A 27,653-nucleotide genomic window follows, 5' to 3' on the forward strand; every position below is an offset into this window, starting at 1 on the left:
TGCCTGCCTGAAACTGTTTTATACTTACTAACCCAGTAATTAAGAGTTTGCTGCCTTTGAAACTGGTTGGTTTCACTGCCCCACCTTTTCCTTAGGCAACTGGAAGGTGGTGCCAGTGTCGACAGGGGTATTCATTAGCCTGCTTGAGACTTGGCCCCAGCAGTGAGTACGCACAAATGCGCTCCTCCTGCCGCTCCCCGCATGGGGGATAGCCCAGCATTGGGCAGACTTTGGACACAGTGCATTTGGATAATATTTGTGGTGCACCTCTTAGGGGACTTCTGTAAGAAGGATGTGGAAAGAGAGCATCGCCTCAAAATGACTGATAAAATGCTCACTGAGCAGCATCAGTTGAACCCGAACAGAACCATGTCAGGATTTTCTTATAATGTAAAGTGATGCTGTTCTTCTGGGCCACTGGATTGCTCGACTGCTTTTGATTGTCTTGCGGTAATTGAATAGCCATGCTGTGTAACCTGTGCTGAAGGAATCGGAGCTGTTTATTCAGCAAACAGATGTCCTGCTTTGTAGTGTGCTTACAATGTTACTGGCTTTGCATCTTTCATTAGTTAATATTGCCGACTACCCAGACTATTGTCCTTGCACTGATAATTTTGCATTTGCTAATGTATTTCAGTGTCTCAAAGGGAGATTTAGAAGCTTGTAAAATTTGCAAAGTAATTCCACTGATCCATCAAATAAGAGTCTGCCAGTAGAAGGGTTACCCTTGCAATTTCCTGTGTTATAGTATGTCAGACCACTGCCTCTGAGCAGGATTGTTCAGCCCTGGTGATGTGAACTGGGTGAGAGTCCAGTCTGCCTCAACAAATGGGTATGGAACATGTGAAATAGCTTTTGGCATGTGTATCCTGCTCTTGTGCAATGCTGACCACAGTCAAACACATTTATCACAGATCTTTCTGCCCTCAATCCATTTCCTAGCTTGTCCCTAGCACTACACGCTCCAGAGTGATTTCAGATAGCTGGCAGAATTGAAAACAAAGCAGATTTGAGTTTCAGTCATCCCTCCCAAAACCCTAAAATGGATGATGAGCTGGAGGTTCCTCAGCTGATGTGTGCTAGCAGCAGCCAGTGGCCAAGATAAGCTGTTTCCAGCCCTGTGTGGGGATAAGGCCCAGTATCTCACTGGAAATGAGTTGAGAACACCCCTTCCAGTGAGGCACTGGTTTTGACAGATTGTAAGAGATTTAACCCCACAGCTGTAGCTGCAATGTATGGAAAAACTACTTCTTGCTATTTCCAAATTATATTTGGTATCATTTTTTTCCTCTCCCTTAGCAGTCTGAGCAATTGGACTCATGATAGTAAGCAGGGCTGGCTTTTATAGGAAGAAGAATGTGACAAATAACTCCCATAAATGTGTTTACAGTTTGCACTATCATTTCTAAAATACCATTTTGTGTGTTGATAAAAAGGAAATTCACAGTGTTAGTGGGAAGGTTTTACAGGTGCCAAGTCACGATATGACCCCCAAAACACAACTGCTTGGCTGCAAGACCAGTGAGTCCTGCACAGTGTTTGTGCTGGTAGGAACCTGATATCCAACTCCTCCAACTTTTCTGTTCTGTGAGAGATTACAAGTTTTGAGCAAAATCGTGGGGGTAATCCTGAAGGATTCAGCATTCAACAGCTGTGCTCGCCACAGACTCCTCTGCAGGCCTTTTTTGTAAGCAGCTGTTATCCACACACCATTCCATGCTGGGGCTGATCTGTGCTTCTTGTCAGACATAAATTGCAATTGCCTCCGTGTCCCTTATCATCACTCACTATTTGGAGTGATGCAGAAAATAAGGACACACCAAGGGGTAAGTGTATCATGGCAGCACCTTCAAGAAAGGTAGTTTTCTGGGGGAGCTGGGGGTGAGCCATGTAATTGCAGCTGCTCTAAAGGAGGTCTCAGCTGCAGTTTGGGTCTGTGGGAAAGCTTTCTTACCTTAGCTTTTCCCTTAAAAATGGAGAAATGTGTGGCACAAAAGAGCTGTATGAGAGCAGAGGTTAGATTTCTGTCACCTCAGAAAGATTAGCAAAGGGAGCTGTCAAGTGAGCAGGAGATATCCTCTGCCCATGCTGTCACTCTAGATGCCAGAGGGACATTCCTGGCTCCTTAGTGACTACTACTAGCAAAACTTCAGCCTGGTTGTGGATTTTCCCAGTTTCAGTTTGTAACTGCAAACCCCATTCATTTGTTTTTCTCTCCCTTGCTGTTTCCCTCTCCTTTCCTCCTGCTTCTCTCCTCTTTTCCTGCTTTCCTCTCTCTCATTTCTGCTGCTGCTGTCTATAATCCATGGAGGGAGTTAGAGCTTTCAGTGCCCCCAAAATTCCTGTTGTGCCTAGATTTTGCTTGCTCTAACCTAATGCCTACCTTCTGAAAGTACCTGAAACCAAGAAAGAAAAACTGGTTTAGATGGTATGCACTTGAAAGTAGATTCATAGCCTGTTCTAATGTGCATTGGAGGCACACTGGCTCTCCTCGAATAAAGCCAAGTGCTGACAAACTCATTTTTTAGAATAAGAATATCCACGTAGTGGCTGGAATAGGAGGGTGGCTATTACTGAGGAGCTCCGTGTGCAGGCAAGTTAGTGCAGCTAACAGGGGCTAAAAGGAGACAAGACATGACTGAGCCTCATAATTAGACCTAGATTAGACTTTTGCCTGAGGGGAAGGCAAGGCAAGAACAGCTCTGAACTCCTAACGTTGCCTGTAGTGTTTGAACACAGACATCCCTTGCCCTTCCAGTGAAGTCAGCAACGCCAAGCCAGGCTGGAACAAAACCCCGTTATCTTCGCAGGAGTGTTGCTGGCAGGGCAGGTGTGGGCTTGTTCTGGGCTGTTGCTGTGCAGTGTGACCAGCTCAGGTTTTCTCCAAAGCCACTCATTTCCAGAGGGAGTTTGGGGAGCTGCCAGACCTACACAGTACGAGGAAGATCTGATGTAGTTGAGGTTCCCCATTTCACAATGGTACAAGCACCTGAGGCACGCCCTTGGACCACCTCTGGGGAAGGTGTTTGTCCTGTTGAGCTAGAGCCCCAGACACTGACCGTGTCCCAGTGCATGTTCCCTGAAGCTACCCCATAACTAACAGCAGGTGAACTCTGCTGAGGTGTCATCAGAGACCAGCTGTCAGATTTCCCCGGGAATCTCATCACATAGTGATGCGACCTTGGACTGCTGCTCTTAAACACAAATGCTGCCTCTACATTTGACTGACAAGGGATCAAGCAAGTCCTTGCTGCCTGCGTGTTCTGGTAGATGCAGACATGCCAGCGCTGCTTGCTGGAGTTAGGGTGGTTTCAGGCTCCAGGCATGCATGGAAACTGGGCTGTAGTGGTACCGGTGCTAGCCCAGGGCACCTGCTGTGGCTCTGACTACAAAGGATGCACTATTTCTCTATTGCTGTCTTTTAGCACAATAGTTTTGGGGCTTGTGTGCAGTTAAGAGGGAGAAGACTGTGCGCATGATCCTTGCATGGTTGTCTGTGTCCAACTTGGTGTGGGGTCTGGATACTGAGGGTCATCAGCTGGTGTTGACCTGTGCCCTCTGTTCAGGTGTTCAGTGCCCAGCATTCTCAGCTGGGCTCTGTAATGGCTTTGGCTTGCAGGGGGTGAATGGTATGGGAGCAGCACTTTATGTAGCTTTGGAGTCTAGGAAAGGTTTGAGCTAAGAGTTCTAGTTCAGCAGAGGCAGCAGCTTTGCTGCTGGATGTTTGTAATCAGCGACTGTTGTATTCAGTGAAGTCAAGGTTAGATCATGTAATTTCTACTTATCTGTGACTCATCACAAACTGCTAATTTTGACTGAACAGTCACATCCAGTGCAGCAGGCTGGTCACGTACCTGTGGATCAGACACTGTGAAGAGCTCTCTGATCTCTCGCATCTGTGGGCCAAGGATCACTACAGATTGAAAAAGATTTCTTGCACAAATGCTGGATTCAGGTTTGCTTTTAGCTGAGTGCTAAGCCTCCACACACAAACTTTGGACGGAGTTAACTGGGTGATATTTAGCTCAGTGCATTCTTTGTAAAATCTTGTACAAACCAGAAAAGATTGTCAGTGGCAATCGTGGTGATTAGATTGAATCACTTCTGGGTTTGGCCTCCCCCAGAGTAAACATCGTTCAATACCCTAAACAGCAAGGTGCTGCACTTTAGGCAAACTTGGCCTCAATCCAAGGGACTACCATTGTTTTTCTCTGTATCTTTTTCTCTGTATCTTCGTTTGCTTTTCGGTCTATACTTTGTTGTACTTCTGTGTGTACCCTTCTTTTGTTTCTTTTCAGCCACGTAGGAGTGTGCATTGTGGTTGCTCAGTACTGAATGCTTCTGTTGCTTGCTATTGAATGCTGGCGCTGGTGTCATTCCAGTTAAGCTCTATGTACCTTTTGTCTTTGAAAATCAATGGAGAGCAAATATTAAAAGAACTAGTTTTTGTGGTACCTTTCATTTAAAAAAAAATAATTCCACTTATGTTTGCTCATAATGAGAGAGGTGTCTCAGGAGACTGGTCTGGGAGACAAAATACAGCTTGTGCCTTTAGTAAACATCAGGAACCTTTTTTCCTGCAGTAAACCTTGAATGCTTCAGTCACTCTCATCTAAACAATAGTCCTAGGCATTTTTTTGTTTTCAGCAAATGTTGCCTTGTGCTACATAGCCTTGATTTGCAAACACGTCAAGGGTCGTGGAAATTCTCTTGAGATGTTAGGGAGAAATATGTAAGATTAGCCACCATGGGCTGTGTTTGTGCAGCAGGTGTGCCAGTACAGGTGGAAGGAAGCACCTGAGGTGGCCTATCACTAGTACCTTCCTGTGAGGAGTGAGGGGTACAGTTCCAGTTGCACAATGATAGCAGGAAAAATCAGATTGCAGCAAGTTTAGACTCCTCTGGGACTTGGGAAGATGCTGAGGTCTTGTTTGTTTAAACACTGCAGTGAGCTGTGAGCCTTACAGAGTTGGATTTGCCAAAGAAGAAGGTTTGCTTAAGTTCCCTTAAAACAGGGAAAAAAGAAACATACTGAAAATAATTGAGTTTCTGGTGCTTTAAAACCTTCTTAATGTTCTTCAAGTTCTTTTTTCTGCGAAAGTATGTCCTTTTGATTGCAGTTCAGGCTTAGCAGAGTACAGTACATCTTGCCACAGAATGAATAAATGAGCTCGGTTCTGCAGCTGCTATTAAATGACGATATTGGAGCATGCCTTGGCTTATCAGTGAAGGCTGCCTAATGTATTCCACCCAGCCTACCTGAGCGTGCTGTGCAGCAGCAAAGCCAATTAACTCTTTTCATACCTGCTGTGTGAATGGTGTTAGCAGTTATGGGTGTGCTTTGTTTCATAGTATTGCAGTAGAATGTGCCAGAGCATGCACTGGCCATTTGTCATGCACCTCTGTTGCTCTCTACAGCCCAGAAGGCGCACCAGGAGCTTGCCATGGCACAGTCTGGTCAGGAGGCTCATGAGCCGAGTGTGGCTCATTAGATTTACATTCATTAGTTTCTAAAAGCTTTCTGAATCAGATTTGGGGGCATGAGGAAGAGATTTACAGTCTATCCTACCAGTGTGACAGAATGTTCCTAGTCAAAAAAACAAAAAGGGCCTCTCTGGCCCTTTCTAAGGGGTTTTATTGTTTAGTTGTTGTGTTTCAAGATGCCTCAAACTCTTTGGCTTTGTGTTTGTCTGTTATCTTCAACTTGGTCCTCCCATAAAAGGACAAATACCTGCTTTTACTGAATTGTTAACAATAGATGAAGCTTAGCTATCAATGAAAATTACGGACATTTCCCAATGCAGTTGATTTAAATGGAGTTAAATTTAGTGGAAGCTTCTATTGGTGTAATGAATGCTCATTATAGAGCCTAATGTGCTTTAAGGGCTTGATAACCTTCTCAGTAGGGAAGTCAGGCTGCTGTTTTCCAGCAGAGGCACAGATGCTGTACCATGGCACTGCTGTCACTGCAACTGCACCCCATTGCTACACCCAAGTGTTTCTCTTTAACCTTTTGTGTTTTTTTCCTCTTGCAGAAGACCACCTCCCAGCTGGCTTCCCAACCATTGACATGGGCCCACAGCTGAAGGTGGTGGAGAAGGCCCGCACAGCCACAATGCTCTGTGCTGCCAGTGGTAACCCTGATCCCGAAATCTCCTGGTTTAAGGACTTCCTGCCTGTGGACACTGCAACGAGCAATGGACGAATCAAGCAACTCCGCTCGGGTAAGGTAGCAAAGCAAGTAAGCCTTCCCAGCCTCCGCTTCCTCCCTTTCCTCTTTACATGCTGCAACCATTTTCTCCCTGAAATGCAATTTTAAAACCAAATGTCAATTTGCTTTGAGCTTGTTTCTTTTACAATGTATAAACAGTTTTTGGAGCTGATCCTCTCTGGCAGGATATCGTGGCTTGTTAAAAGGAGACACTAAAGTGGACATGCCTTTTGGAACATCGTCTGGATTTCTTCTTCAGTAGATCATCTTGGCATTTCTCTAAATCCTTGGTAGGATCAGACATTTCACTACCAACTCAGTGGGTCTCAGATATTTTTAATAAGAGCACAATGCAAATGAGGATAATGAGATACTGGTTGAGATTTTACAAGCAGTGGTCATAGGAAACTTTACTCCTTACCTAAACTCTGCAGAAGTGCCCTGCTTTCTGTTGAGCTCATTATCATCCTTGCTGTGTGACACCACAAGAATAAAGAAAAATCCAAAAAGCAGCAATTCTATGGATTTCAAAGGAAGGTGGACAGAGTTTTGAAATTTCTTTTTTATTCTTTGGTTTGACAAGCCAAATACTAGCTTTTGAAATACAGTTAGTTCTTGTGGGTGGCTTAAGAATGCACTCATTTTAGGAAGGAACTCTTGTCATTCTGCTGCACTGTTCGATCTCCCAGGACTATAAGGCCCATTAGAGAATTAAAGAAAATAAACCATTGCTTTATTCACTGATGAAGTGGAGCTCTCCAGCAGGAATTAGAATGGCTATTTAACAATACATAGCATCACTACACAGAAGCTTTACTATAAGGAAGAAAAGCCCCCAATACCCTACACAAAGTACAGAAGGGAATAAACCTGGAACAACTTTGGTCTAGAGACTGCCTTGCCTGACCATGACGTATCTCTGGGCACTCAAAGTCATTTGCTGTGAGTGCTGCTGCCAGAACAACACTGTCATCTTCTAGCAAGGTGAATGTCTTGACACATCTCCCCAATGCGAAGCCCTCTGCATACATCTGGTGATGCTTGGTGGATGGTAAGAAGTAGGTTTGTACTTGCAGGAGTGGGTAATGAGACATCACTTTCATCAAAAATAGAATCCAGCCTGACACTCCTGATCCCACCTTGACGTACCAGTGAGTGCTAATTATACTAATGCATTTATAGCTTATGAAATTTTCCAGTGACCTTTAGCTTATCTCCCCCACAACACGGTTTAATCTTGATCTGTTTGTGCTGAAAGAAAATATCACACTTGTTAATTATTCTGAGAAGCTTTAGGAAGCAGCAATAGGAAAGTGCACATGGGTGTGTTTCACTTCATAACTGACTAAATCAGCATCAGAAATTACCATAAATGAGCAGCAAGGCAGCCTCTGATGTACTCGCTGTATGTTCTCCAGCCTCCTTTTCACAGGCACTTGGCTGCCTCTCTACCAGCTGCTTCGCAAGTTTAGTGAGATAGAAAGTTTAAAAACAAACTAGTAAACCCTGTCACAGGGTCCAAGTTTTGATTCCTATTTGCTGTTCTTGAGCAACATCTCAATTGAATATTGCACCTGGGATTCAAACTCTAGAGCTGACTGCTTGCTGAAGACACAGTAATTACCAAGGGAAGTGTCAAGGGAACCTTTTAGAAATCAATGAGCAGCACACATTCTCAGACTCACAAAAGGAATTGATTAGCTCTCTAATGTAGTAAGGGGAGTTTTCCTCAGTTCAGTGCAAGAGACTTCCAAATACGAGTTTGAAGTTTTTTTCTCAGGGACGTGGTGATACAATGCCAAAATTCAGCAGGTCTTTGCTCCACCCTGTTATGAGTGAGGAGCATGAAGTTTACAGCTTCTCCTGGGCCAGAGATTCAACCCCTGCTTGCATTTGTGGCTTTTGGCTGTATTTGTGGTGGACATAAAGCAGGGCCTGCGCTTTGAAGTACCTGAGTCCCACTTACGTGATTGCAGTCACCCTGTGTGAGCACTGTGATGGGTTGGGTAGTTTCTGATTCATTTTGCAAGGTGCTAATTGAGCTCTCCACCACTGCACCATAGTGGGGCAGAGTTGCTGTTTTTCAAAGAAAAGAGTATTTAAATAGATACCTCATTATATGGGAGAGTTTAATAATTTGCAAAGTCTCTGCCCCATTAAGATCATATCTTGCAGTCAGCCTGGCATATCTGCTTGAATGTCAGTTTATACTATCTCAATCTAAATATATACTCATTTAATTTCATTTAATTAAAACCCAATAAAAGCTAGACAGATGTAATATAGTTAAAATAGCTCCAGCACATTGTGAGCCGAGTATTGTGTATATAGAGTGTCCGACCTTCGATGAGTACATAATATATTAGTATTCAGACGTACGAAATAAAGGTCATGAAGGTCAAAGCAGCTTTAGAGTCTGACTTATAGAGGGAGTTGAGGGATGATTTTGTTTTTCAGGTTCCTGGTATGGAGTAAATAGCTAGAGGTAAAGAAGCAGTTTCTTTGGGAGAGGTGCTCTCTTCTGACACTCACAGTTATGTGTGCTGGCAGTGCTTTGGGGGCTTCAGGCAGGTCTTTGAACTTGCGTGCAGTCAGATCATGTCCCCAGGGGGGCTCTGAACATCAGTTTTTAGAGTTCTGTTCATCTTCTGTCAAGGTACTTGAGTTTGTGGTTTAAGACATTCATCCCATCATCTTAGGCTCTTTTAACCCCAGAGAATTAGTGTCTATCAGGAGCAATACAGTTTATAACTCCATCCCTCATTTACTAATTATATCTCTATGTGTGTATGTGCTTTTTTTTTTGTGCCTTCTGACACCATAACACTTCACTTTCAGAGGGTTTTTTTTAATACTTTCTCACCGATACATAGATCTTTCCTCCTGAGAAAAGCTTAATTATTTTTTAAGTCCCACTCTTGGGTAGTTTTTTCAGTAAATGTTTGGTTTATAGTTCTAGAGATGAGAGCACAAATGAATACAGGGTTTCATCTCTATTATCACAGATCAAGACAAAAGCAAGGTCTGTGACTCATGTGGTTGTAGCAAAATTCTCCCTTGCTCATCTTGTTGATACTTCCCACCTCTTTTGGAGCGGTTGGTTTTCTGCAAATGCAGTGACTCAGGGCAACACCCTGTTCTCCCTGAGGGTGCATGGCTTCACTCATTGCTTCTCAGTCACTGACATAGGCTCTAAGGCCACCTCTGGGCTGGGAAACCTCCCCAGCATGATGACATATTTAAAACCTGTTTGGCTGAACTGATTTTAAAACTGTTGAAACATTGCAGTATTGCAGGTGGTGATATACATTATGAGTTCTGGCAGCAAGGGTCAGTGCTGCACCTCTAACCATGTTTTAAAATTAGTTAATGATGTGGCAGAAACTCTCCCAGTATAGATCAGATTGTGCTGGTGCTTCACAGTTCTTCTGTAAAGATTCTTGGATCACAAGCTCCTGGGGACTTCAGAACAACTCAGATGGAATTCATACTCTCAAAGCTCCTGAATGTGTCCAGTGAGTTTCACAGCTGAAGAATTGCTCTTCCACCTTGCTCTTCAGAAAGCTTATGAACAAAATGTCAAATTAGAAGAACTATTCTAAATGTGAACAGATATCTTTGCCATGTAGGGAAACACCTGAACTTCAGGAAGCATTATCTTTCATTTAATAAGGAACTTGGTGTTATGAAAAGTATCATTCTCTTTTAATCACCATCAATTAACTGAGTTAAGGAACCGTCCCCTAGACTGTAGTGTGGCTTTCAGGCAGTTAACTGCAAGTAAAGTATTAAGGGAGTACTCTGCAGGGGACTTTGGTCACTCTCTGGAAAAGTGTAGGTGCCTCTAACAACGAGGCAGTGAGAGCCAGATCACCACATCATCTTGCTGCATTTTTGCTCTCAGTTACCAGCAACTATTTTCATTTTAATTTTGATCATATCAAGTAGAATTACTACTTATTTAGAAATGAAAGGGATACACAACAAACATGCAAAAAGAGGTGGTGCCTGTCCTGGTGAAGGGGCTGTGACATGCATTTCCTGTTTCACTGGTGACAGTCAGCAGTTAGTACCCAGCAGAATATGTTGGGTAAAACTCCTGGCAAGAAACAGCTTTGAGTCCAGACAACAGATGGGCATTGACCTGGAACAAGGTGTGTAAGGGCAGCCCAAGGAGTGGGTTTTGGTTGTATTATCCAGGACAATCAGGGTGTGTGTGTGGCTCGGCTTCGCGAATGAAGATTTGGGAAGGGCTGTCCCCACATGGGTGTGCCCTTCCAGCCTGCGCAGTGGATTTTTAGGTGAGGCTCAGCGTGCGCAGAACTGGCTCCACCGTTTAAGTCCTGAGGTTCATCTGCCACGGCCGAGCGAGCTTGGACAGTGCCAGTGAAGTCCTCAGGACTAGAACCCTACAGCACCCGGCATTTCCCAGGAGGTCTCCCATCCAAGTACTAATCCAGGGTTGACCCCGCTTAGCTTCCGAGATCTGACGGGATTGGATGTCAGGGAGGCATTTAACTGCCTAGAACAATCAGGGTACCCATGCAAGAATGGATGTAGAAAGGACTGACTGGATGAAGGTTGAAGCAATACTGTGACCAACCAGTTGACAGCTAAAAGTTTTGTGTCCTGGAAGAACCTGTACTGCAGACCTGGGTCTTGCTGCGTGAGGTGCACACAGCAGTCGTGGGATCCATTCAGACTTTCTGTGGCAACTGGTGGCAAATAGTCAGTCTTTCCTGTAATACTTTGATTTCTTTGTTAGGAAGCAGATGAAAGCAGTCAGGAGTTCTCTGGGATTCAGTGTTGCACTGCCCCTAGTACTCAGTTGCAAGCAGCAAGAGCCTTGATTTCTGTGTTGATGTTGCTTTGAAGTGATTAAAGTGGTTTAGGTGCCTACAAGGAAATGATACACTGGTAAGTTTGTGGTAAGTTTGTCATCAGAGTGAGGTCCCTTCTCCAACAGAACTGCTTTTGAGTACTGGGACATACCGATGCAAATAACCCTGTGGGGTTTTCCTGTGTATCATCCTGTGTTTTGTCTTGCTTTGGGTGCCTGACTGTGTGCTTCCAGTACACAGAGGGTGTCGGGGTAAGTGCTCTTTCTTGACTGAGGTGAATATTGTAGGATGTTACTCTGTGTCTGTTACCACAAAGGTGAAATAAACTTCCTTATGAGTGTCTCAAACATCTCAAACACAAGGAATTGGTTTTGAAGTTTGATCATGGGGTGCCATTTGAATAAAGCAGCCTGGTGGTCATGGGGCACAGGTTGGCCTCGGCAACCATTTGAGTGGTAACACTTCCATCATTTGATGGACTCTCTTACGTTGGCACTCCATGGCCTATGCACTGTGATTTGGTTCCTTCAAGGGACTCTGAAAGGGCAACAGCCAGACATGAATTGTCATGTGATGTGAAGGACAAAGGGAACTTCTTTTCCTTCTGGATTAGGAAATTTGGGATCCAACAGAAAAGCCTTGTGCACTCTCTGTAATGGTGTCTGTCCTCTGAGTGAAGAGCGAATGTCTTAACTTTGCAAAGGTGAGAGAGACATAGAACAAACACTGCACTAAATACAACACAGATTGGCTCACATTTGCGAGCCAGGAAGATTGGGATTCAACGCATGAAAAAATGAGCTGGCCACACTTAACGTTTTGGGAAATCTGCTTCAAGTATGCAGTTCCTTCTAGAGCTCTGTTCAGACAATTGGGTATTAGAGAAAGGGTTTAGCCTCTGCAGGGAATAGATTTAAAGATTTGCTGCAAATCTTTTCAGTTTTAGGACAGAGCAACAAACCCTATTTCAGTCAGATGAGAGATAAGGAAGTCCTGTTTTCTTCCCCTTGGGCTTGTGCTCAAAGTCATATCACCGTTCCCAGGGGAAGTGACACACTGTGATGATGCTTTTCTTAACTCTGAAGAGGGTTGAAGGGATGGGACAGGGGATACATGATACACCACAGGATGGGGAAAGCCCTAGAACAAACAGAACTAAAATAATCACTTGGCAAACTTTCCAAACAGGCAAAGAGAAATAACCCTGTTTTCCATGGCTGTGCTATTCCATGCAAGTATCTCTGGATGTAACTGTTCTGTCAGGGGTAGCCGTAGTTACTAAGATAAATAAGTAAGCAGCAGATTTATTATGGCAAGAGTGAGATTACCCACAGCTTCAGTCACTGAAAGATTTTTCCTGATGCTTCAGTCATCTGTGGATAGAAAACGTCAAAAAATATAACAGGACATAAAGTTTAAATTGGGTTATGTCATTTTGGCAGAGAAAAATGCTAAAATGAATAGTTTGAATTGCTGCTCCTGCTTCAAAAAAGAACTATGCCTAAAGGAAGAGTAGTTAGGAAAGAAAAGAATAAGTATAAATATTGTACTTACTTCTTAATAGGCAAATTAAGTGTGCTTAAAATATGCCTTCTTTGTATTTACAGAAATTATTTTCTGTCTTTCTTTCCCATTGGGTGATCATTGTTGTGGATAATGGAATAAGCTGTAAATCTGAGATACACGACACTCTTGTATGCATACTGGTATTTATTAATCAATACACTGAACATGATTTGACACGCTGTGTCCTGTTTAACCCTGTTTTTCTGTCTGTTTAAACTCCTCAGTTTTCTTTGGTAAGTGCTTGGTATTCAGATCCTACAAATCTGCATAAAACCAACACATACCATTAACTGCCTACAGATTCAATCTGCATGAATCTCTCCCTTATACTAACAGCCTTCATATGTGCAAATTAAGACCAAGGGGACAAAAGTGGGGATTTAGAAGGGTTCCTTGCCAATTTGCCCAGCTGGAGCTTCTCCATCATGCTTCAGTATTGATTGTACGCCAAACTCAAGACAGTGACCAGTGGATCCTCCGCTTGCTAAATACGTTGACCTCATAAAATGAACCTTTATGGATTGTTGCAGCAGGATAATTTAACCTCACTCCCAGAGAAGCCCTCCTTATAAGATACTCTTCATTACAGCATGTAAAATTATCTCCAGTGCCTTATAAAGAGGGTAGGGATTGCTTTCTCCAGCTAACATCCATATTAGACAGGAACAGCAGAGGTCTGGCTAGCGTGCCACGGTTACATTACCAGAAACTACTTTGTTTTGAAATATTTCTGTATGTAAAGTTAATTCTGCATGACACCAATTTCTTTGCCAGAGGGAACCTGATGCAAGGGTTTTGGGAATGTGGAGAATGACTCAAAAATGATTTATTACACTTTCCCTTTAGTTTAATGTCTTTAAGCAAGCAGATTTTGTCCCACTGGTCATTCTAACCCCAAAGCAAAATTGCACTTAGTGCCCGCAACCATGTGCTTTCCACCCCTCCTGCCCAGCACACTCACAGTCACACAGCCCCCAGGACACACCCTCCTTGCTCTGTATGAGGAAGGGGCACTGCATCATCTTCCCACAGTGTCCTCCATCTCAACTGCTTGAACAGTGGCGTGGGTGAATGCAAGTGGTGAGGCCAGCCAGGAATACCACCTTGGCAGCTTAGTTTGGCCCCTGTTTTTGAGGGTGGGGCTTTACTGGCAGGATGCAGGGCTGGACGCTGCACTCCTGGAAGCGATGAGCTTTACTAACCTCCTGAGAGTGTCACTCTGACTTTTATTGCACATCAGTTTCTTTTTTTTTATTCCTGTCGCGCTAATACAAATTCTAGCTTTAAATAAACTTTCTGTTTTTTAGTTATAATTTTCTTCCTTTCCTCTTTGTACTAATGCTTCTCTCTAATCTTATTTGCATTCAAATTACCTCACCAGGTGGTACACCGATCAGAGGTAAGAATGCTGAAATGTGCCTCCAGTTGTCACGTCACTCCATCTCCTGTCTGCCTTGTCCCTTCTCCTCCGGTGTTTCTCATCTTCAGCTTTTACTCTCAGCCCTAATTCTGCCAGCGCTCTCGCTCATCTGCACTCTCCCACTAGTGTGTTTATTTTGACTGGATTTTAGCGTGATTTCTTGTAGAGTCATCCATTGCAATTTTGCACTGTTGAAAGGGGGTTATTCAATGGAAAGTTTGCAAAAGTTTGGAAAATGGTCCCAGGCCTCCACAACAGGAGAGTTGACATCTCCTGCAGCTTCTGCAAGTCTTGAACTTCCCACAGAGTTGTAGCCTCTGAGGTCTTGTGTCTCAGGGGTTTTAGGTGGATTGCTTTGGTCTAAGTGTATGGAGGTAACATTTTCACAAGAGAACGGTCCAATTCTTCTCTGCCGCTGCTCATGGGCATGAAACTCTCACCAGACAGAGAATAATTCTTGAAAGATTGAGTAAATATGTCTGTGGGATAAGGAGGAGCACCTTTATGTTCCTCATTTTGTCTTTCAGGTGTACCAACCCTCTAATTTGGCGGCAGAACAGAGAACCACTGCCCCAGACCCCCCTTTCTGAGCTGGACATGCTGATGTTGCTTTGCAGCACAAAGATTTGTTTTAAATAGTTGAATCAGAAGTACATCTGGCTGTTTAAACCTTCATTAATTAAACCCCCTCTTGGTTTGACAGCCCAGCCCAGCCTGGCCTGGTGCACAGTCACAGCTAGTTTTCACAGCCTGTGTGCACCAGTAATGACTTTCCAGTTGGAGTGTTGTTTTTTCTAGCTTAAATGCTCAAAGTTGTCTCTTTAGATTAACTTTAGCATGTTAATCAGTGTTACATGCTAAGGCCCCTCTGAATTCTCTTGTGATTTTGGTTACCCCTCTTGATTGACCTCTGGATTTCATCACAGAATGACTACTACCTATAAATCAACACAACCTCGTTTGTTCAGTTTTCCTCCTTCTCCCCTTTCCTCTCCCTTTTCCCTGAATCACTGCTGAAAGTTAATAATGTGACTCTTGGAACTGGTTCTGTTGCTGGGGGTTAATGTTTTCAGCTCCAGTTAAGTGATTTTAGAGTAAATGTGAATTGCTGTTTGATACGTATTTGCATTAAGTTGCCTCTGTAGCAAATCTGGGTCAGGGAAAACGACTGCAAACCTTATTTTTATATGAATGGGCTTATATATCTGTCATTCCTCCCTTTGGAACACTGGAGATTGACAGCTGTGATGTTACAAGCTCCTTAAAACTATTTCTTCATCTCCTGTTTCTACTGCAAACCCTAAAATGAAATGACAGATGGAATGCTAAGTAGCCAACTGCTCTGAGCTGTGGCCGAGCACGCTGAGTGTGCAGCCGTCCCGGGGCCTCCCCACACGCCTTGCTGCACACCCGCCCTATCTGATGACATTAGTGACTCAGCACCAGAACCACATGGATGCTCCATACGTCCTGCTTGGGAACTGATCGCATCTCTGTTAAAAGAACCATCCATCTCATAAACATAAGTTCCCCGCACCCCCACCCCCTTCCCACCCCCGTTTGAGTCCTGATGAGGTATTTTAAGAATGTTCTTGACATTATTTAAAATATATGTGTCCTGTTTGAATGTCAAAGATGACATTTCTATGAGAGCAAACAGAAGCCACGTGCTGCTCTCTGGCTTCTCCTAGAGGATTTCTGTCAGCCTGATGCCTCTTATTTAAAACGGAGGTCATTGAATTTCTAAAGATAACGACAGATTAGATGAAAGTGCTTTTATGATGGTGAGGTTGTGTCCATGTAGAAGTGACTGTTCTGCCATGTTCTATACCCAGCTGCACTCTTGTTCCTCATTAAGGTAAGTTTGATGCTTTGGAATCCATTAATTTGGTCTGAAAGGAAGGGTGAACTGATTACTCTGAATGAACCCTTTTGGTAATGATGTTTGGGGGGAAGGGGTGGTTTTGGTTTGATTTGATTGCTGCTGTGCCTGTGTCACTAGGAGTTGTGTGTGTGGAGTACTTGGGGTGGTAACATTTGTGCCAGAGCAGTGGTGAACCCAGTCACAGAGAGCAGTGTGTGGTTAGCCAGAGGATGACCTGAGAAATTCTACCATGCACCCCTCCAAACAGGAGATTTTTGTCTCTATACACTTTGTTTGACCTTACCCCATGTATTTGGTCCTTTCTGTTCAAGCCATCTCTGGCTTCCCTGAAACGGGAAGAGCTCCAATCTATAATTTAGAATTTCTGTTTGTAACTTCACTCTTTGCCCCTCTGGGACTGCCTCAGATAGTAATCTAATCTTGAAATCCCTGTTTGTTCATCAGAAAGACATAGAGCTGATAAAAATGCCTGTCAGATTAAGCAGTAGTTGGCTTCTTAAGATGACCCGCAGATTGTATCAGCAAATCCATGTTTAAGCAAGTTCTGCCCCATTTGTATTTTCAAAGTAGAATATAAGATGTTCATTTTCAGCATTTCTCTGCAATTGAACTCACTCAACCTTTTGTGAAACCTGACTGCATTTTCCTGCCCTGGGCTGTAAGAGAGAGCAGAGCCCAGTTGTGTTTCTGGTGGGTGCTGAACTGAACAGGCACTAGATCAGATGCACATGAGGAGGTAAAGAAATATCATCATCTTAGGCATTATCCCTCTCCAGTTAGATTTATTTGTTACTTTTCTGTCACCACAGGAAATATCAGAGGTTCCCATACATAAGAGTATTTCTTCCCTGCAGACGTCAGCGTAGCAGAGGTCTGTCTGAATTAACTTTAGATCAGCTCACTTGGGTGTCAGAAGCTGTCTGGGAAGCCAGGTAAACACCCGCACCGACTTGTGTGTAGCTGCAGCTAAACCTCTTCCAGTCCCAGGCGAACTGGTTTAAATATAGCTCCAGTATTTCAACGCTATCCTGCGAGCTGGAGCATAAAGCTATCCAAAGGGATTAGAGGAAGCTAAAAGAATTTTGCTGTCTCGTTTTGAGCATGTGTTTGTACATTTGATTGCACTTTGTGTATGATAGACAGTTTTTTCCTGTTTCTTGAGCTTTTCCTAGTCGCTAAAAAACAGCAAAAGGAGAACAATTTAAAAATAAGATCTGCTTGCAGGAGCAGTGTCGTTGGGTAGTGCCTGGAAATGTTTGTAATGCCGTGTTTCTTACTGTCGGAATTCAGATTGACTCATGTCCCTTTAGAAGCACAGAGGTGTTACTGTGCATTTGACAGTGCTGTACTTTTGCATCTGACACAGAGTCCCCTGAGATTTCCTGTACCTGCTAGTGAGAGATCAGAGCATCCTGAAACTCTGCTGTCGAAGAGAAGGCCTCATGCTGCTGAGCACGTTGGGTCTCCTTTACTCCCTCTCCACCCAAGTCCAGCTCATGGCAGCAGTCGTGTGCTATCAGCAGCTGCCTCTGACACACAGGAGAGTGATTTCTCAACAGTGCTGCCATCCAGAACAGGCCCTTTGCATGCCAATCCCTGGCCTCTCAGGCATAATAACCATAATGAACACTAACAATGAAAATAAATTTGCAGTTACCTTGTTTTGCATATTTGGCAGTGCTGATGGCTGGTGCAGGGTAGGTGCAATCCTCTGTAACATCTGGGAGATGCTGCTGTTACAAATTTCCAAAAACAGTGAATATGGTAAATGCTTGTTTTTATTATTAGTGACTATTGCATGGTTTTGGTGGTTTTTCACAGCAAGTGTTGGTTTTCAGAGTCAACAGCCAAGGTGACAGAGCCCAGCAAGTGTTGGTTATCAGAGTCAGCAGCCAAGGTGACAGAGCCCAACTCTCTCATTGTCAGGGCTTCACAGTGTCTCTTTCTCCACCATATTCGCATTTATGGGTCCTTGTTTGGTCTGGGCTTGCCTCTGACCGTGCTCCACAGCTCTCTGGATTTTGTTAGAGGAATTCTCCTTCTCTAGGAGGGCATTTTTTAGCAGAAGGAATTGGGACCCACACCTGAGCACTGGCTGAAGAGAGGGCTAACAATACTGGTGCAGGAGGAGTCAGTATTTGTGTGAAGGAAGCTGATGGGAGGTAAGAGGAAGGAGAAGGGAGAGTTTTAGGGATAGACATGTGCTCTAGTGTGCAGGATGGGTAAAATTTACCTCTGCTGAGAGGAAGGGCCCTGGTCAGGTAGCTGGCTTTATTACATCTGCGTTGCAACTCCTTTCCTTAGATGAGCGCCATGACTGCAGCCTGGTTTCTCTGACTCTTGGGTACTTACAGGAGCATTTAATTCCATGTCTGGAATTTTATAACCAGGGCAAAAAGTCAGACCCTGTGTTGTGAGCCAGGAGGACTGAGGCTGTGAATGCCCTGATCAAGAAAAGAGCTGCTTGCACCACTGGAGATGGAGCTCTGAGCTGAGTAGATACGGAAGAGTGTCACCCCAGAACCTGCTGTGTTTAGCTCCATGCAGTGCTCTCTGGGAGAAGAGAGCACAAGCACCCGATGAGCTACGGAACAGGATTTCAGCATCAATTTGTATGGCAGCACAGAGCCTTTTACATTCTGTTTGTCACCTAGAGGAGGGAGTGACAAGCCCTCCATGGCACAAGAGTCCCCAGCACTGCCAGCAAGCATCCTTTATCAGGATCTGCCTTTCCCATGCTTTCTCTGTGCAGTGCACTTCTTAAATGCTGCTTTTAACCACTGTCACTGCAACTAATGATTCTGCCCGAGCACAAATATATTTGAATAGATAAGTATCTGTGAAAGCTGCTAACGGGACTGCTGTCTGTGCCTAAGTTAAAGAGCAAAGGAAAAGGTAGGAGAGGAGGGGAGGGACTAACGAGGAGATACCAGCACAGAGTTAAAAGGAATAAGGAATATAATAGAAAAAATGCTTGTCAGTCAGCAGGGCTGGCTTCTGCTCTCAGCCCCAGAAAGCTCTGCCTTGTCACCGTACTCCGTGGCACTGGAGAATAGCCAGGGGTTTTTCTCAGGAACTGTCAGCTTTCTGATAAGTTGATATGTGTTAACAGGAGTGGGTCTGAGCCACATGCAAGACTGACGTGACGTAGCAGCGTGGCGAGGAATAGCTGCCCCTCTTCTGGAGCACGACTGTAGCTCAGGGGCTTCAGAGGCAGCAGAGGTCGAGTGGTGCTCAGCAGGGAGAGGTTTCATTCTGATGTGCACGGAACACTGCAGACCCCCATGAGCTCCCAGACAAGCTCTTTGCTGCTCTGGGTACTTATGGGCATGTCCTGATTGTAGATGGTCCTCATGCATCCACTGAAGTTGTGCTGTCTGACTGCACATCAGGACTTGGCCATGCACACAGGAGCAAGGCACCTGGCACAGGAGCGCTGAAGGAGTCCGTGTGAGAAGTCTACAGGAACATCCTGTGCGAACAAGACCTTACTCAGCAAGTTGTGCAATATAAATCCCAAAGTAATGAGTAAAAGTAGATCAGCCTTTGTTACCCTGGTTTGCAGAGGCGCAGAAGATTATGAGATGTTGACAGGTCTAGGAATAGAAATTAGGTGCTCTGCACTTGTCAAGCCAAAGAATTCACTGTGCTTTTGAGGGTTTTTAGATGCAGCTTCCATGAATTTCAGGGAAGGGAGCTACTCGGGACTCAGTTCTTCCTTTCCTGTACTCTTGTGTCCTGTCCAACCTAGCTGTGAACCTTCCAACAGATGGAACTATTGTCTCTCTCTGGCATCATTGAACTAATGTTGGGAGCATTTTATACTTAGGGAGGTTTTTTTCCGAGTCTCAGATGCATTTTTGTCTCCAGCTTTCTGATCCCAGAAATGTCTGAGTTTCTTAGCTTTATTCTTCAATCTTTGTACTCTGGGACACCCTACACTTCCTGGATCCATCACTTAGTTGTAGGTTGTCCTTCAAGAAGACCCCTCTAGACTCACTAGCGGCCATGAGTTTACCATAATCCTTCCATTTTCTGTTAGCTGTCTGCTATGCTGCAGGATCTGTATGTTTGTCTAATGAAGATTTATTGCAGTACCTGTTCTCCTTCTTGTTAATTTGAAAGGTTTGTGTTAACTTCCTTCTGCTCTGAATTTTCTCTTGCTCCTGACATACCACAGTTTGAATAGTCGTGCCAATCCAGACTAAACCAGAATTCTTGCCCAATGTCCGTGAGCAGTTTGCAGGCAGTTGCTGACACATGTTACATGTTTGTAGTATGATTTTAGAAATTGGTCCATGTGGGCTGCAGAACTGAGAGACAGTAACAGCATGTCACCTGAAACTCCCCTCTGCCTTCATTTTCTTCATTTTCTTTACAGTTTTTCCTTTCAGCTGTTGAGGTCTCTAGAGATAAAAAACAGTTTGACATTTAAGTGGCATGGTAGTCACAAGTATAAAGGGTATATACCAATGATACATATTAAATGGCTGAAAGGGGCATACAGAAAGGTATGTGTTTATGGCAGAATTAGCTAGGGACCTTATTTTTTCTAGGCAGACACCCCTGCCCATCACCTGAAGCTGGCTCTGCTTCCAACCCAGCCAGTTGAGTTTTTTGTTAAGTTTGGGTATGTTTTGCAGCAGACAGCTTTTCCCAGGCAAGCTTGATGCAAGCCCTTGGAATGAGCTCTGCAGCACATGCATGCTGAAGGAGTAATGAGCAGAAATTATGAAGGGGGTAATATATGGTGAGTTTCAGGAAAATCTTCCTGACAGAGAGCATAACCAGCCAGTGGCATCAATTCCTCGAGGAAGTGGTGGAAGACCTATCTCTTGGCACATTTAAAATGGGATTGGACAGAACACAAGTACATTTACCACAGGGAGCAATCCTGCCCTGGCCCCAAGGGATGCATGAGGTAATGTAATAGGTCTTTCCCATTTCTTGATTCTCTGATTCTCTATATTTTGTCAACGCTCAGAAGCTTCGTCCTACTCCACTGCCTGTCATGCTGCTGTCTGCTTGAAGATGTTTTTCCCAGACAGCGTGTAGAAATTCAGTGTTTTCCCTGAATTAAGCAGCAGAGATCTGTAGGCTTTGGCCTATGTGTGTCCAGAGAGTGCTGTGGCTAGGCAAGCTGGCAGGTCCTTTTGTTAGCAGGCAGAAAGACTTTTGCAAACAAGCTTTCTCTGTCTAGCTGAAGCCTCATTTCCAGCACTAATGCAACAATAGGGAGGGCTCTGTACATCATTTTTATTGTATGGCAGAACCCAGGGAAGTTCATTTTTCCCCATGACATATAGGCTTATGCTACAGTCTCAATTTATCCTTCTAAATAATGTAGGTGGCAGTGGTTGATTCACATTAGTTTTTCTTTTGTACTGATGATATGAAAAACTGAGTTTGACCTCTGCAGCTTGAACCAGCAAGAAGGGAGAAAGCAATTTCACCAGCTTTTCTCAGTGTGGCTCTCAGTGGTCATTTTGAACCGTGGCAGGCAGAAATGAGTTCAAATCCTTACAAGTAAAGGGGTTAATGTTTTTTAGTTCAGTATATGGTTTGTGAGCAGTTTCCTTCTTACAGGCAATCCTAACCAGCAGAATCTGAGCACTTGCAGGCACTTAAAAAATGATTCCCACAACGCCTGGGGGAAGCAGGCTGAGCAGTAGCCGCTTCAGTCTCTGGCCAAGGGGCGTGCACTCCTGCAGTGCCAGGTTGCTGTCATGTGCATCCTGCTTTTTTTCTTTCTCTGCTTCTCCATATTTTAGTCTGCATATGGAGCCCAGTTCAGGGAGTTTAGATGTGACCAGTTGTGCAGTTACCTGTGTTAGGCAAGAAGCTGGATGAAGGGCCAGACTCCCAGGCTGAGCAGTGCTGGACACCAGAGCAATAGGCTGAGCAGATGAGAGGAAACCCCCTTAGACCGTTATTCACTTCAACATCACGGGTACTGTACAAGGTGCCCATGTAACTTGCTACTATGTTTGCCCTGACAATTACTGGCATTATTTAGATGTGCCCCTCATGCATCTGACACTTTGGGGATGGGATCAGATCATGTCCTGGGGAACCTGCAGTCTGGGATAAGTGACTATGCCTGACACAAAGCTGGAGGAGCAGGCACCACTGGGACAAAGGACTTTCACAAGAGTGCTGTGCAGCAAATTGGGTGTATTACATTGGTGTGTATCTTTGTTGTCTCAGACTGAGTTTCTAATCTTTTTATACCACAGATAATGAAATCTGAAAGAACAAGGAGATCACTAACATGCAGGAAGCTGACTAAAGGCAAAATGTTTTCTCGAAAAGGGATGTCTGTTGGAAGGAAGGGTGGTGAGGTGGGAGGGATGGGACTCTGCCAATTTCTGCAGGAAGGTCGCAGTTTGTTGGGTGTTTGCTAGGCTTTGTGTGGATCAGATAAGAAACAAACAGCTACAGTTAGTGTTCTTTGTGCTTGGCTGTTTTGATTAAAAGCTTATTAAATGTTCTTTTATTAGACAGGAGTCCCATACAAAGCTGTAATTAAGATGTGCGTATGTGTATGTTTTTTTCCTTTATTGAAGAAATGAATAAAAGTGGTTGGGGTGGTTGGAAGTACATCAGTAACTGGTTCCCTGCACATCAGAAAAATAACAATAATCAATTTCACAAGTTTCTAACAGCAGACTGGGTACCTTTGACTGCATGCTGGTATCCTGTGGGTCCAGGGAACATCATGAAATATTTATCCAAGAAGATACCTTAAAAGCGTGGGGCATGGCCTTCCTTTTCAGAGGCTGTCAGTTTGATACCAGATTTGCCATAACCTGAATTGTCTGTTTCATCTTGTTTGTGTACAGGAGCTCTGCAAATAGAGAACAGTGAAGAGTCAGACCAAGGCAAATATGAATGTGTTGCAACCAACAGCGCAGGAACCCGCTACTCTGCCCCAGCTAACCTTTATGTTCGAGGTAAGAGCAGCTTCCACCCAAGGAGGTCACTCTCCTCCTTCCCGAAATGCTCCATGGCTTTCAGCAAAGGAGTTATGTTCCCTGCCTTAGTGCCCCTATCACGGTTTGTGGCTTGTGTGATGGGCCCTTTTTCTCAAAAACCAGCAAGTTACGTTCAATGATATCTTCAATCCATGTTGTGTTTGACTCACATTTCTGGAAATATATTTTTGCTGTTTATATGGTGTTACATAAAATGCTGAAATATGGGCAGAATTGGAATTCCTTTCTCCTTTGAACTCCTTAGCTTCGTGTCGTAGTTATTTTAATTGATATCTAGGGGTGCTTAATCCTCTTAGTATAAACTAACCTTTGGTATAGTAGTTTAAAACTAACCATGCTCTGATGAGGCAGAGGTGCTCAGCTATAGTGAGACAATGTCTAGGCCTCTGCTTTGGAATGTGCACCTTTTAAAAACTGACAGCTTTTTGGAGTTGTCCTAATCCATCTTATATGCATCAATGATTGAGCCTCTGGGTATGAAGGGCTCACACTGGGAACCTGCTGGAAATCAGCCACAGTCCATGTAAAGTGATTTTTCTAATGCTTATGCTATGTTGCCAATTTAAAACTGTTTTCAACATACCAAAATAACTCAGTTTTGTATTAGGACAGTGTCCTGGCAGTTTTGTTACTCTGCATTGAAGGTGTTTGAATTAGCTTGGAGAGAAGCGAGGGCTAAATTCCCTGTACACTTTCTATTCATTTCAGCAAGGAAAAAAAAAGTGCTGCTTCATACAACAGTCTGTAGAACCAGAGACACTGGTCAGGAACGCTTGGGAAATGTAGTTATGGGATTTCCCAAGAAGAGAAAGAACATTCTTGTGCTGATACGACCCATTGTTTGTTAGGAAGGGAGAACCAGATTTTATTTCCACATAGTAAATCAGCAGTCTAATAATAAAATCTCATATTCATTTCTTCCTTCCTCTGATTTGAAGAAAGAAAATACAATCTTAAAGTTGTATTGCTTTGGTTAGTATGGAAAGAGGACATGAGAATGATACAGTCTTCTCATGCTGTGTGTTTGCTTCTAGGAGTGGCTTCTGGCATTGTTTTCGTTGCTTATTATGGGGGACTGCTTTTCTCTTTTGCAGTGTAATTTGGATTATAAGAGTCTTTGGAAGACTGAAGTATCCAATTAAGCATATTCAGAAGATGAAGCTATATCTATGCAGTGGAATCACTCATTTCACTCTCACAGTGTACTTATGGATGATTTTAAATTCCCTATATTCTTGCAATTTCATTTTTTCAGGCAAGCTGTACTAAAACTCATCCCAGATTGACCCTTTGCACTCTAAGAGAAAGAATTCTAGTTACCAAGTTGGCTGTTGTTACATAGGTTTTTGTGGATACCCAGCTGTATTACTGCAGTATTTGGGTTGCTTTTGCTTCCTGTAACATGCTCAGACTGTCAATGTTCTGTTTTCTATAGAGATGTGGCTGAAAAAGGCACGGAAGCTTCAAGAGGCAGAAAAGTATCTTCTTACCAACTTTCCAGTTTCTTACTAATGAACACTCTTTGTTTAGCAAATGAATCCCTTAGGACTGAGGAGTATACTGAATTTTACACTTGACTTGTGGCTCAGCAAGATTCATCTGTCCTGGTTGGGCTAAGCATGGGCCACGGATGGTCTGCACATGTGAGAGGATCCCAATGTTCACCAAAGAAAACATGTTCTTAGACATCTGTTTTGCTGTTAACTGTCATTTTTTTGCACATAAAATTTCAGAACAAGCCTTTTTCTTGCACATAATCTTTACAATATGAGTTTTCAAACTGCATGATCCTGATGAAATCCTGATGTATATTTAAGTGTGATACCCCATAAATATTAACAGATGATATTTCATGTGCATACTAGTCCCTAGATGGTAATTTTGTTTACAGTTTCTGATAGCAAATGTTCTACCAAAAAAGTAACATATTGTTACTACACTAGTTAAAGACTTCAAAAAAGTTATTCAAACCAAGAAGAATATTTTATTTCTTTAATAAACAAGCTGAAAAAAAATCTTGCTTTCTTAGGTCTGGGATGCAGAATAAAAGAATCCCTGTTTTTTTTCTTCTTTTGATAGTCCTACAGGGTTGTCATTAGATAGACCAGTGATTTGGAGTAGGATTGTGATAAAATGCCTGCATCTTTACTGGAGAGGAACGAATTAATGCTAAATTATACTGGAAATCAAGTCTGTGGGCTGCACTGCCACAGCAGTGAGTATCCAAGAAGTTGTCCACTTCCTTGGGAAGTATGGCTGAGTGCTGAGCAGCAGCACTAGTTTCCACTGTTTAGTTCTTGGGACTGCTTGTGCCTGCTCTCAATTTACAGCCTATTGTTTTTCTAATAGTTCAAATGTTTGCTTGTCTCTTGACTCCTGGGATTTATGTTTTTGATCATGTCCTCCCCTTTCCTAGCCTCGCAGGTAATCCTTTGTGAGTAGGCTGTTTTGGAAAGCATAGGCTCATTAGCATCTTTATACTTTTCATGCTAACAAAGGAAGAGACTGGGTGCTGAGAAGGAGTATCCAGGCGCTGCTCAGGGCTTTCTATATCAATGAAAAAACAGGAGGAGGAAGGAGCAGGCTACACCAGTGTCTTGTCTCTGTGAATCCTTTACAGCCAGCACTTCTGCACAGATGGACTTCATTAAAAGTTAAAACATTTCCACACCAGGGATTTGTAAAGGAAAATGGATGCATTTTCCTTCCAGCTATTATTTTCATCTTACTAAGTGTGCTGGAAAGCAAGCCTTATAAACTTTCTGCTTCTGGACTGATGGGTCTATCTGGCTGCTGCTGCCAAGCTGGGATGGGGCTGGGGATCAGCACTGGGATCCGACTGCCTCCCACTGCTGGAGGGTTGCAGAAAACATCCAGGCCATCAGAGGAGCAAGAACAGGGTGGAAGGAAGAGCAGGGAGCATGCCAGGGCAAGGTGGCTATCTGGGACATAGCAGGGATCTTGAAGGGTGCACAGTGTCATATTCCTGTGCTGCACAAGCATGTTTGTCAGTGCTGGTTTGGATTTTACCGTTACACCCATGAAGAAACGCTCATCTACCACAGTATATTGTAGCACTGATTAGATTTGGGACTTCATGGTGCTGCAGGCAGAAGGGAAGGGAGTAGAAACATATGGAAGATGTGATTCCTCTAATCCAGAGAGCTTAGTGTCTAATTTAGCAGCAAAAGATCCAAGAAGTTGATTCAAGACATTCAAGAAATCGATTTAAGAGTAGAAGGCAGAGTGGACCTGGCGTGGAAAAAAGAAAAAGGTGGTGTCATTTTGTCATGCTCACGGAGCATATCGTATAATTGCACTGATTCACCTATGCCATTGTTTTTTAATGAATTTTAATTTCATTTTTCATTTGCCTACAGCTTCAGGGACATCTGCACAAAGAGGAGCATTTTCAGCCTAAAGTCTTGTCCTATGAATGCCTGTAAAGGTGGTGACCTGTGTGGTGTGCCCCTCCACAGTGGCACTGTTATTTGACTCTTTCCCTATATGATGGGCTTTTTCCACCCTTCTCTTTCTCTACTCGTCATTATTTTTTTTCCTACTTCAGTGAAGGAGATGAGCAGGAAGACTGTATCAGAATATCCTTATTAATACACTATGGAGTTCACTAGGTGTGTTCCCCAGTGCTGCTTACAACAGTGAGCAATGCCTGTAGAATAGTACTTATGGGAGCATGGGCTGCATACTTACCATCAAATGAGAAATCTGCTGCCCAGTTTGCACTTCTTAAGTGCTACTTTTCAAGCCTTCAAGGCATGGCCCAGTGGGGCAAGCACAGTGAGTTCTCTGGCCCAAAATGCTACACATACTGTAGAGAAGCAGCTGCACAGCTGCTTTTAGAACAAGACCATTTAAAACTGAATTGTCTGCTCTTTCCCCAAATTGCAAACTAGTAAATCAGTCTGCAGTAAATAGAATGGTATTACTGCAAAAATCTGTGGTTTCTTCGTCCACTTTTTGAAAGGCCAGGCTAGTATTTCATTTGGCAGCAGGGAACCTTGCTTGGAGTCTGAAGTTTTATTTGCCAAATTTCACCAAGGAGCCATAACCCAAAATGAGGTTTGGATTGTGGCTCTGTCCCTAGGAGCGATTCTCTGGCCTCTGCAGGGTTTTACCCTTGGGAACTTGGCAGTAGCTTAGGCTCAGACACAGAGGGAGCTCACCAAAATGGCTACTTGTGGCTATATGATACTTACTGCTGCAGGGACCTTGTGTAAATAATAATAATTCTGAATGACTGACGTGGGCCTGGAGCAACAAGACTTGATGCCTTTAAAAAGAACATTTTCTGCTTATGTAATATTAAAACAGCTAAAATAGCAACAGCAGTCAAAGCTCGAGGCTATTGCCAAGAGAAGAGTAAAAGCTGAGGACAGTGGTTGAACAGTCAGCTACCAAAACTGAGGATGTCTGAAAAATTGCTAAACAACAAGAGAATACGTTTGTTTACAACCCAGCTAACATGCACACTTCTGGCAGTGTGCTCTGTTAAACCTGCCTGTCCTCAGGGTTGATGGGGTTGACAATACTTGCCCAGAGAGGGACATTGGTTCTTTAGGGCCTGGCAGCAATCACAAGCAAGCACAGACTGGAGAGACTTTTGAGGGAGATGCCTCGATGACAGGAACTGACAGTTGAATCAGACTGGGTAACCCAGACTGCTGCTTCGAACAGAGGTCTGCCCTGGACCATCAGAAGAAGCAAAACCAAGCTG

General features: G+C 43.7%; 1 protein-coding gene across 8 annotated transcripts in view; it reads left to right on the forward strand.

Annotated features, from left to right (window-relative positions):
• PTPRF (protein tyrosine phosphatase receptor type F) overlaps window positions 1–27,653 on the forward strand; it is a 377,891-nt gene that overhangs the window by 264,727 nt on the left and 85,511 nt on the right. For all 8 annotated transcript variants that reach the window (XM_071564856.1, XM_071564860.1, XM_071564861.1 and 5 more), the window contains 2 exons: window positions 6,036–6,224; window positions 22,766–22,876. In XM_071564856.1, the coding sequence (XP_071420957.1) occupies window positions 6,036–6,224; window positions 22,766–22,876 (300 nt within the window). The remainder of the gene's footprint in view (window positions 1–6,035; window positions 6,225–22,765; window positions 22,877–27,653) is intronic.

The sequence above is a fragment of the Pithys albifrons genome, chromosome 10 (assembly GCF_047495875.1).
Source record: "Pithys albifrons albifrons isolate INPA30051 chromosome 10, PitAlb_v1, whole genome shotgun sequence".
Classification (NCBI taxonomy): Eukaryota; Metazoa; Chordata; class Aves; order Passeriformes; family Thamnophilidae; genus Pithys; species Pithys albifrons.